Source organism: Macaca thibetana, chromosome 17, assembly GCF_024542745.1.
Source record: "Macaca thibetana thibetana isolate TM-01 chromosome 17, ASM2454274v1, whole genome shotgun sequence".
Classification (NCBI taxonomy): Eukaryota; Metazoa; Chordata; class Mammalia; order Primates; family Cercopithecidae; genus Macaca; species Macaca thibetana.
In genome coordinates this window covers 18368127-18380270 of record NC_065594.1, presented here as the reverse complement: position 1 = coordinate 18380270, position 12144 = coordinate 18368127, and the positions used below count along the sequence as shown (strand labels likewise).

The following is a 12144-nucleotide window of genomic DNA, read 5'->3' as shown; positions in this document are numbered from 1 at the left end:
GAGGGACAAACAGGTTTGCTAACTGAACCCCAGAGCTCAGCAGATTTGTCCACCTGTCCCCATCTCAGCACTGTGAACAAAGAAGGCCTTCTGGGTAGCACACAGGCCCTCCTGCCCCATGTGGGAGATTTGCTCCCAAGAGAAGATCAGAGCAAACCAGGCACACATGGGATGTTTCCTGTGGCTTCTTTAATCACCCCAGGCGCTCGGAGGAGGGGAGAGAGCAGAGGTGCACTGAGGGAAAATTCTTTCTGAGGAAAACCAGAGACCTGGGGAAGAGGCCTTTTTCCCTCTACCATTTTATCATGGCTACAATATGAAATTATTTACTTCAGGAAAATTACATATAAGAGGAACTTGCTAAGTCCCTCTTAGTATTATAATACCAATTAAGTGTTTTCAATTTTGATTTTCTACTGTATGGATCATTTTATTACGTTAAAATGTAGAAAAGTATATTCATTTGGTCCTTGCAATGCATCTTATTTTGGTGCTGGAGAGATTTAAGATTTTAAAATACTGTAGAAATAAATCTTTGTGAATTTTTCTTAGAAGTTAAGACTGATTGGTGGCAAATATTATGCATAATTTTTTAATCTCTTTCTATAGTACCCATAATATTCAGCTGTCTACATATTATGGGAAAATAAAAACACAAACCAAAAAGCATAGTCACAATGTTGGAAAAAACAGAGATGATTTTTGACCCTGGAAGAAAAAAATAACTTAAAAGCAGCAGAAGCATGACCCTGATTCAGTATTAAACATAATTATGTACTGCTTTAAAATGCAAACTGGGTCACGTAGCAAAAGTATATATATTATGTATTACGGACATTTTCAATTTTGATGGTTTAATGTGAAGTACTTGCTGTGTTAAATCTGATTTAATGCTTCATTTTTTTTCTTATAAATAAGTTATTAATTTAATATTTGTATGCTACTTTAATTCATAAAAGAATAATACATAGAAACTATATGGCACTTCATAGCCCAAAGTAATGTGCAAACTTTAAATGAATAATGCAGACAGCAACATGGGAGCAGGTCACAGATGGTATCTACCTCATTTCCATGAGAGCTCCGGAGGAATTCAGTCATACAAATCACTATGTTTAGAAATTGCATGTAACTAGACAAATGCAATTTCTATGGGGTGGGGGTGTCTTGAGTCTATCGAATACACGAAAGAAAGTTCATCAAAAATGAAATGGGCAACTCCGATTTAATAGGATATTGAGATAGCTATGGTAAATACATGCATACAAATAGGAGAGTTAGCATTCTAAAAGCAATACACTATCTCACTCATAGACTACTGGATATGGAGTCCAGGAAATCTGAGAGATTACTTGTCCCCTGAGATTTTTTCCCCATGTATATAATGGACTCAATGCAGTAAAATATCATAGCAATACCCCTTTAAATTAGTCTTAAGAAGGGATTTGTGAAGGTAAAAGGGCAATTTAGAAATGAAGGGAATTGTAATTCCAGCACTTTGGGAGGCGGAGGCGGGAGGATCATGAGGTCAGGAGATCGAAACCATCCTGGCTAACATGGTAAAACCCCGTCTCTACTGAAAATATGAAAAATTAGCTGGGCATGGTGGCGGGCGCCTGTAGTCCCAGCTACTTGGGAGGCTGAGGCAGGAGAATGGCTTGAACCTGGGAGGTGGAGCTTGTAGTGAGCTGAGATCGCCCCACTGCACTCTAGCCTGGGTGACAGAGCGAGACTCTGTCAGAAAAAAAAAAAAAAAAAAGAAATGAAGGGAGGAAGGAAATAGCAGAATGGAGGAACTTACTATGATCCCCAACTATGTGTTTTTAAACCTTGTTCACTGCCTCTGTACTGAAAACTGTGACTGCAGGTTTTCGGCTGGTGGAGCATTTCTTGGGATATCTCACAGCATGTGTTGAGGAACAAATCATGTATTTTTTCATCAAAAAAGAAATGATGAGCTCCACATTCAGGAGAAGTTAAGGAAAAAAATCACTCCTCCCTGCCCCTACTTAAGGCCTCTCTTGTTAGCTACTGATTCTCATTTGGACCTCCCACCTGCCTGCATCTCTCTCTTGCTGGTTTGTATTTAAGGGGAACCGTTTTGTATCAGGCTATTTTATAATGCTGAGGATTTCTGTCTCTCTGAATTGCTCAAAGTTGAAACTTTAAGAATAAACATTTTATAAAACATTTTCATAGCTGTTCCTGTTTCTATTGCCACACTTTAAGGAAGGTCCATCTTCTGCAATACACACTTTGGACAATGAATGCCTCCATAGCCACTGTTTGCTTGAGAATAAATTCTCTCTCGACACTGTAACGTTCTTTCCTGGTTGTTTCATGTCCTCACACTCTGTGTCTTTGTGGTGGTGCTGGCCTCTTGAGTGTCACGGAAGAGTTGGTATGAATAGTGTAGCAGGTAATAACAGTGACTTAACCAGGTAAGGGCTCTTGATCTTACCCCAAGTGAAGTCCAAGCAGCCTAGTGCAGATAGGGAAGAAGCGGACTCTTTTCACCACTTCGTTCCATCATGGCTCGTGTGCTGGCTTTCCTCCTCAAGCCTGTCGCTTCAGGGCTGCACAATGAATGCCATGCTGAGAGGTGCTATCACATCCATTCTCGGGGCTGGAAGAAGGAAGAGGTGGAGGAGATGGTACCAGCACCCTTCAATGGCCAGAACTGTCACATGATGTTTCTGGAATCTCTAACCAGGTTTTTCCTCTGCTTTCCCACCAACACAATAACAATCAACACAGAAGACTTCTGTGATCCCCAGGTATGGGGATATTTCCCACCAACAAACAAGCAATCAGCTCTGCAGCAGACACAAGATGGGTGTCCTCCAGTTCAGTTCTGACAACATCTACCCGGAGATGGCATCAGATCCCAAAGATTGAGGCCTCGGTCCCCAAGACTGCCCCTGTCCCCTCACATCAGTCTTCAGAACTTCTGACCAACTGGCTTCAAGTTGGGGTTCACAGGACCCCTTCTTTGGGTTCAATTAATTTCCTGGAGCAGCTCACAGGACTCAGGGAAACATTTATGTTTACCAGCTTATTATAAAAGGATATTATAAAGGAAACAGATGAAGAGATGCACAGGGCGAGGTATGGGGACAAGGGTGTGAAGCTTCCATGCCTTCCTGGGGCACACCATCCTCCAGGAACGTCCAGTCCTCTTGGTTTTGTTTTGTTTTGTTTTTGAGATGGAGTCTGGCTCTGTAGCCCCGACTGCAGTGCAGTGGTACGATTCAGCTCACTGCAACCTCTGCCTCTTGGGCTCAAGCGATTCTCCTGCCTTAGCCTCCTGAGTAGCTGGGACTACAGGCATGCACTACCATGCTCAGCTAAGTTTTGTATTTTTAGTGGAGATGGGGTTTCACCATGTTGGCCAGCCTGGTCTTGAACTCCTGACCACAGGTGATCCGCCCACCTCGGTCTCCCAGAGTGCTGAGATGACAGGTGTGAGCCACCATGTCAGCCCTCTTGAGTTTTTTTTTTTTTTTTTGAGACAGAGTTTCGCTCTTGTTGCCCAGGCTGGAATGAAATGCTTGATCTCAAACTCCCGACCTCTGGTGATCCGCCCGCCTCGGCCTCTCAAAGTGCTGGGATTACAGGTGTGAGCCACCGCGCTAAGCCTGCCCTCTTGGGTTTTTAATGAAAGCTTCAGGATGTCATCACTCCTTTTCCCAGGATATGGGGTAGGTCCCTCTCAGGTGAGGGTCCTAAGACCCACAGTCAGAAAGGAGGGGGAAAGATTAGAGCCCTGCCTTGGGGCAGGTGAAAGGAGAGCAGAAGCAGGTGAGAGAGGTTCTGTTTCTTGAGGTCTGCTCCTGAGGCCTAATATGCCCAACACTGTAACAAAATACTATAACAAGGGCTATGGGTGTTGGGAGCTAGGAACTGTAGACAAAAATTAATACATATCATAACACCACACATCGCCCCTCAAATTTCAAGGGAGGCTAGGACATGGAGATTTTAGCTTTCACTGCTTCTGTAGGAGATAACAATGTAAAAGAAGTGAGTTGGAAATGATATCAGCCAAACTGTAGTGTTTGCAACAATTGTGGACAGACTAAATCCCTTTCTAATCTCTCTCCGGTGGTCAGAAGTGATTGATTTCATTATGTTCTCTGTATTTCATTATTATGCTCCTTCCCTAATTTCACATAGCATACCATTTGTTTAAAAACTAAATACCCACTCTCTGTAGGCTGCATTAGAACAAGGATAGTAATCACAATGATATTGATTTGTTCATTAAATCCCACAATTACTGTTTGATTATGGAGTATCTGTCTACATTGCCAAGCACTGAGATACAATGTTCACTGATGTATATTTCCTCTCATTGAAAATGTCTTATCTATACCATGCTTTATCAATTAGGAATGCTTTTAGCTACTAAAAGGAGAAAATTCAACTCATAGTGATTTAAACCATATTAAAAATCTATAATTTTTAAAGAATTCAAATGGAGGTGAGAAACTCTACAATGTTAGATCACTGGGATTATGTCTCCGTGACCCCCACCTGGTTACAGGAAGGCTGCTAGAGCTCCAAACACCTCATCCTTCAAAATGTGCCCGAAGACAGTCATGATGGTGAGAGAACTATTCTCTCACGTCTCCTTATTTTATCAGAGAATACAATCTTCCCCAGAGGCCTCCTTAGCGAACTCATTGGCTAGAGCAGGATCAAGTGACCATTATTTGCTTTAAGGGAGGCTAGAAGAGTATCTGGTGAGAAGGGAGAGGGGATTGTGAATTAATATTGGGTGGCCAACCAAGAGTGTTGTCATAAACACTTTATAGCTTTCCACAGACTGTCACATTCATGATCTCATCTTGTGACTCAATGAGACTACGATCCAAACATACTGGAAACCCAAACCTGGAATAGGTGTTATAAGTGGCATCTACTATGTGGGAACTTAGGGCTGTGAAGTAATTTAATGGTCCTTTAAAGGTACAAATTTAATGCAAAGGGGCTTACATAAATTATAATGCATTTTGCTTACAAAGTGTGCATGGAAGAACATAAGGAGTAATTCAGAAGGTTTTATAGTTTAGTAAGATAATTAGAAAGAGAAATCAAGATATGTGGATTCTAGCCTCAGCTTTGGGTAAGACACTGGAAGAATTTTGAGCCTCTGTTTTGTCAGCTGTAAAATTACATACTTGAACAAGATTAGATGATCTCTAAATTCCTTCTCAAAGATGAGAGTACCCGTATAACCATGATGCCGGAAGTCGTGAGCTTAAAAAAAATTAAAATAATCTATTCCAATCTGTTTTTAACAATGAGATAACTTAGACTTGGAAAGATCACCATTTGTCTAAATTCACTTATTTAAGTTAGAAATTTGAGTCCCAGTATTATACTTTCACGAATAATTGATACTGCATCCTGACAGATTTTTAAAAATTTGGCCTCTTCTATAATTTTTTTTTTTTTCATTTTAGGCAGAATCTCTGTGATAGCATTTACTCTGCTTAATAGAGTGCAAATAATGAGATTTTTTTAAAAGTCATTTTTTAGCTGTAAATTCTTGGGCAAATTACTTCTTATCCTTGCTGTAAAATAATAATTGTTCCTTCTTCATAATTTTTCTTTTCTTTTTTGAGGACCAGATAAGTAATCTATTAAGAGACCTTAATGTACTAACACACAGCAAGGAGTCCATCTGTAGTAACCATGATTATCACTAATCTCTCTCCAGCCAGCTCAAGTGCTTAAAGCTTGAGAAAGTGTTTGACAGCAATTTCCCCAGCAGGTTGTATGGAGGTGACTCTGATTCTCGCTATTATTATTTTGTCTTTTATGATCATATCTTTCATCATCGCATTATATAGGTATGAAGGCTCTGTGTAATAACTAAGGGTGTGGTACCTAAATGGAAGTCAGAGCAATCATTCTTACGCTGTCACTCAGCCCAGTAACTGGTGATTTGTAAGAGTTAAAACAACTTAAACTAAACAACAACAACAAAAACAAAAACACTCAAATTGGGGATTCTGAATATGGGATTCATGAATGGACTTTAAGGGAATGGGAAACCACCTAATATTTCCTTCAAATCATTGACTTTTTGGCCCAGGTAATTGTGGGGACTGTCCTGTGCACTGTACTTAGCGGGATCTCGGGTCTTCACCCACTGGATGCCAGTGATACTCCCCAGTCATGGGTTATGATAATCAAAATTATCTTCAGACCTTGCCAAACATCCCTTTCCTTCTTCAGAATCACTGTGGTAAAACTTTATACGTATGTGCATTTTTTTTTTCTGAAAGGCTTATCAGTTTCATCATATTTTTTAAAAGACCTGTGACCTTAAAAGGCTTGGAACCAATCACTTAAGATCTTTCAAAATAATAATAAAAGAACACATATCTTCAGCTGTCGTTGTGGGAAAAATGTACACCATCATGGCTAATTAAAATGGTGCAGTCTGAAAATCTGCTATGAAATATATACCTGCCAATTTATTATTTTCAACTCCTCTAAAAAGGCACCTCACAAAAACTATATCTGGGAAACTGTCTACTTCAAAAACTGCTGTTCCCAGATGGCACACTTCTTAAAATACTGTCTTCAGTAGAGACTCCCACAGTCATCTACTGAATCTAGCTCTCAACTTCTAAAGGGGTTAGTGCTAACGACAAGTGGAAAAAGTCCTTAAGTCCAGAGGGGAACTAAAAATCAGTTGTTTCGCAGAAAAGAAATCAAATGATGGAATAAACTGCAAAATTGATCAGGAGGCAAGATGGAGCAGAAGGGAGGGAGGAAGTGAAGAGAAAGGGAAGGAGGGAGAGAGAGAAAGAGAAACAGCGAGAGAGACAGAGAGAGAGAGAGAGAGAGAGAGAGAGAGAGAGACCTTTGAAATAGAGTATCGCTTGGGAGAGGCTCGCTAGAGGTCTGCCCTGGCTCCTCTGGAAAGGCAGATGCCCCCATGCCATACAGGAGCCTTGGGCTCTCTGCTGTGCTTTAATTCCCACGTCCACAACCGCCTCGTTCAACGCCTTCCAAAGTGACCACTTCTCAAAAGCCTCCTCAAATCTCAAAGGGGCCACTTTACCCACTCTGTAAGGCCCTCTTTCCCGTCTACGGCTTCTAACGGCGGCAGGAAAACAAGCATAAACCCGAACAGTAAACCCAGAAAAGCCAACAGGCAAAGTGTGTCATCTTCCGTGGCCCCTCGGGGTCACCCAGGAAGACAAGCAACTTTCTCCCATACTTCTCGGTCTGTCTGCCTTCCCCACTCTCAGCTTTGAATGAGACGCCGGGAGAGGGGGCGCGAGGGGGCTCGGGGCTAGGGGAGGAGCCGCGAAAGCTGCCTCCGGGGGTGGGCCTCGACCCGCGCGGATAGCGGGGCGCCCCCCACTCCCCTCCCGGCGCTCCAGGAACGTCCCCGGTGCGTCCTGGGTCTGTCTGCGCGGAGTTCCCGGGGCGCGAGGGGAGGGGACTGGAGAGAGGAGGGCCGGGCAGCGGAGGGGAGGAGGCGGTGCGTGCCTCGCCTGCCAAAGGGAGATCCACTCCTTTGCGTGCTATCCCCGGCGCCCGCGCGCGGCCACGGCGCTCCGCCAGAACCGCCGCCGCGGACTCGCCGGGAGTGGGGGTCTCCGCTGGTGCCAGGCCGCTTCTGGAGACCCTCCGCCTCCTGCCGACTCCTGCTCTTCAGGTTGGGCCCCGGGGCTCTGCGGCCGTTAGGGACAGAGGCAAAGAAGGGCAGGACGGTCTGGTTTTCCGTGGATCTTCCCGCCCGAGAAAGACAGCAAGTTGTGTGTGCGCCCGGGACGCGGGAGGGAAGGGAGCCGCCGCCCTCCAGCCATGTAAGTGAAGCGCTTGGCTGCCCCGTGGGCGTGGGCTCCGCTGCCTTCTCCCGGGCTCCCTCTCTGCCCCGGAGCCGGAGTTGGGCTGCTCCCGGGTTCCGGACTTCCTGAGCTCGGCGGATCCGTCGGCTCTCCCTGCCAGCAGCGTCCGCTCTTGGCGTCTGCCTCCGGGGGGTGCTGCCTGCCCATCCTTATCCCCTCCCTTCACCCAGAGCCGGCTGGAAAATGCCTCTTGCCCCCTTTTAGAATGGAGGGATCGTTGTGTGTCTCCATGGGTGAAGTGGCTCGGTGAGGCAATGGCAGGGGGCTAAATATGGGCTTGTCTTGGCGAGTGCGCCTCACCGCAGTTGGAGATGGGCCCCCCCTGTCCCCACGCCACCCCCTGCTGGTCTTCCCCAGCCTCGTGGCCCAGATAGATCAACTTCAGCCACTGACTGCAGTTGACAAGATTAGAAAAAAAAAGTAGTAGCCGGACCTCCCTTTTGAGTGACATCCAGAACTGAAAATGGGCGGTGGTTAGAGAAAAAACGGGTAGGGGCGAGGCGAAGAAAGGGGGGAATTTGCTGTGGACCCTGAAAGCTAGAGTTAGGAGTCCTGGGGGTGGAACTCTAGGGTGGAGGGGCTGTGTGCTTCTGTATTTGTTTCTTGATAGAAAGTGGGAGAAATGGTTAAGGAACTCTTTTTGAAAGGCTGGGGTGGAAGTAAATGTCCCTGGAACCATTTGGATGACTGGGGTTTGATGTAGAATACTGGGGAGTATGGATTGCTGTTCAGATTAGACAATCATTCAGTGGGAGAAATGATTCCAATAAAACTGTTGGAATCAATGAATCAGAACTGGAGACCCAAAATAAGTCATACACAGGCATTCTTTTGCACTAGAAGATGTTAAGACTAAAGAAATCTCAAATGCTGCTGAATGAGTACAAAGAGTGTCTGGTAATAGTTCTGTACTGTGTGTGCCTCCGCAGACCATAATGCTTGTTAAATTTATGGTACTCTGCAATTGTGAAAAATTATCCTAATTAGTTTGTTTGGCTCATGCAGAGAGTTAATGCACCCTTAAAGGGACACAGAAAAGTTGCAACAAAGTTGCAACGTGAGCATGAACTTGCAAGCCAAAAAAAGGAAACCATGGCATGGTTCACTTTATTTTCATTGTTTATTGCCAGTGAAAATGCTACATTACTTTTAATGTGAGGATATAATATATAGAATGAATTCATTGGCCTGTCAAATACAAATCAGGCGTTTCTTTAAGTAAATAGCTGTCAGAGTTAATTTGGAAACATTTATAGGAGATAAAGACATGAAAAAGCTTTGAGCTGGTTTGACAAAAATCAAGTTATGGAGAAGCTCATAGAGAGAATTAGTTCTTCCCACTTTTAGAGGGTTGAGGCAAGTCTGAATGTTTATTAATTGAAAATTGTAGACTAGCTGAAACAGTGTTGTCACTTCTTTTAATGCCTTTCATTTTTAATGTTTCCTGTTGTTTTACCAGGGACCATCATCCTTAGTACAGAGGATGGAAAGCTGATGCCCAGTAAGATTGAAGATCCATTCTGCATTACAGAACTGTGGATTATCTGTGGGTCCCTGGTGATTTCACGTCTTCATTCGCTCCTGCAGTCCCTGGACACTTACTTGGGGTCCTCATTGCCCTATCTGGTGAAAGATGGCATCCAGCCTGACTTGTACTGGAGTAATCTGGGCTTTGCTCTCTTTTCTTTGTGCTGCCACCTCCTGCGTCGGGTTCTTTATGCCTTACTGGCTCTGGGGATCACAGCTGGGCAAGCCTGTGTCCTTCGGTACCTTCCGGAGGTGCTCATATCCTGTGCATGATGAGAGTCGGCAGATGATGGTGATGGTGGAGGAATGTGGGCGCTATGCTTCCTTCCAAGGCATCCCCAGCGCAGAGTGGAGGATCTGCACCATAGTGACCGGCCTGGGTTGTGGCCTCCTCCTCCTGGTGGCACTCACTGCCCTCATGGGTTGCTGTGTTTCCGACCTCATCTCCAGGACAGTGGGAAGAGTGGCTGGAGGAATTCAGTTTCTTGGGGGTAAGTGACTTGCTGAGCTTGAGTTGTTTACTGGAATCCCAAAGCAGTATTAAAAATTATATTTCAGTTGTCTACTGAGATTATTATAAATGACACCTGGAATGCACAAGAGAAATAGATTTGGAATGGCTTTGATGGTAAGTTGCCAAAGTCAAGATTATTGTCAGAATTGCTTTACAGCTTCAAGAGTTCTTCATTTCTGTATGTATACATCAGTGGCCTGCTAAGTGCCACCTATGTGAAACAGTAACATCTAGGTTGTTTGCAGTGTAGTAGGGGAGACAGTTTGGATTTTATATCTTCTTGTTCTTTATGTTAAACAATAGGCAGTTAGATTATCTTTGTCTTCATGGAATCCTCAGGTCTTTAGAGGTAAAGATTTCACAGAAAAGTGGAAAAGGTTTTTGATCCAACATTGTTATCATGAACCTCTAATACACTTTGGTGGATGCAAAATTTACTCTTGCCCAATCTCAAACTCTATTTCTAAATAAATGTTAACTATTTTAAATGAGAGATCAGTTTTATATAACAACTATGAACTTAACTATTCTACAGAGATAGCGATCCACTTAATTACCTTGTTAGGTCTTGACTTTCCTGGGTGCTCTTGCTGTGGAAAAAAAGAAAAGGGATATTTAGCAAACGATGTGTGCTTGTCCCAGACGGACTGGATAGTTTCACTAACGCCAGAAGAGGTTTGATTTTTACTTGGATTTCCTCCAGCAAGTATTGCTTCAATATCTCTGGTCATATGGTTTTAATTGTACTTTATGTATTTTCCACTGTGCTTTTCACCTCCATTCTTCAACCTGACTGGCTGAACTTGTCTGATTTACAGTCAACCCTGGTGAAATACGACAACCTCCATAGATAGTGCAGAGTGAAGGGAAAAAGGAAGCCTGGAAAACTTATACAATGTATTTGGAACTTCATTACAAAGTAAAGGTCTGTTACTCTGCCATTTGGTGTTCTCTTACAGTCTTTTGTGAAGAATCCCGAAGAAGAAAAACAAATTAAAAATGAATAGTTGTGAGATAGTCTCCCCGTATTAGAGAACCCCAATGGATTATTTCAGATTATTTAATATAAAACTTTCAAGTAACATTTTAAGTAATGTTTAATTCTTGTGCTGCAAATGCAAATGGCAAAGTTTTGTGTTTTGAAATGAGATAGAAAGTTTTGTTTTGAAGGGAGATAGAACTGTCCATTCTTTCCTTACTAATGTAACTTTGTTCTCATTTTTTTTTTTCCCATTGGTTTTGCATCTTAGTCCCTCCCTGGAGGCAGTGTGGGGGACCTACCTACCTGTCCTCTCTTTACATCTTCAATGTTTAACACTGACAAAAGTCTTGCATGTGATATGTATATTTACACAGGCATGTTGTTAAAACTATTAGGAAACCTGAAGAAGTTGCCGTGGAAAGTGGAAATGTAAATTCAGAGTTTGAAAACTTACCAATTTTAAGAATAGATTTTAAGAATAGAATTAATGCCAAGAGTATTTAAAATTAAGTATTTCAAATTTAATTCTATTAAGAATAGAATTAATGCCAGGAGTATTTAAAATTTTTTTCTGTAAGAATAAACTTGGTCTGCTGTTTGTGTTTCACTTGGCTCAGGAAAAACGCTTAGGCAGTTTCATTTCTCCTCTTATGGTAAATATTACTTTCCATTTTTCCTTCATTTTAGGGCAGGGCCTGCTATTATTTCTGGCAGAACAGGAAAATGCTTACAAAGAGAAATCAGTTTTTATTGATTATCTTTAAACATGTAATGAAGGAAGGCAACAGGAAGTGAATCTGAGACCCATGAGATTTATGGTTCCCTCTCTAAGCTATGTATAGATTTTTTTTGAATTATATAGAGCTAAGTGTTCTACTTTACAGAATACCAAAGGGGACAGACAATTGGGGAAATTATATATATTTTTAAAGAACCATGTTTTTTTCTTTGTGTGTACTTTTCATGAACTTTGGCTTGGTGGGAATTACTGACATTAAGCTAAGAGTATAATTTGTTAGTAGCAGCTGGCCTGGCGCGGTGGCTCACGCCTGTAATCCCAGCACTTTGGGAGGCTGAGATGGGCAGAACATGAGGTCGGGAGATCGAGACCATCCTGGCTAACATGGTGAAACCCCGTCTCTACTAAAAATACAAAAAAATTAGCTGGGTGTGGTGGCAGTGCCTGTAGTCCCAGCTATTTGGGAGGCTGAGGCAGGAGAATGGTGTGAACCTGGGAGGCGGAG

At 43.0% G+C, this 12144-nt stretch overlaps 1 protein-coding gene across 2 annotated transcripts in view; it reads left to right on the top strand.

The window, feature by feature from the left end:
* The first annotated feature begins 7547 nt into the window (after nt 1-7547).
* LHFPL6 (LHFPL tetraspan subfamily member 6) overlaps nt 7548-12144 on the top strand; it is a 263153-nt gene continuing 258556 nt past the window's right edge. Inside the window, exons 1-2 of one of the 2 annotated variants that reach the window (XM_050766146.1) lie at nt 7548-7835; nt 9337-9895. In XM_050766146.1, the coding sequence (XP_050622103.1) occupies nt 9511-9895 (385 nt within the window). In that variant the 5' untranslated portion in view covers nt 7548-7835; nt 9337-9510. The remainder of the gene's footprint in view (nt 7836-9336; nt 9896-12144) is intronic. The other variant, XM_050766148.1, reaches the window with a different exon arrangement.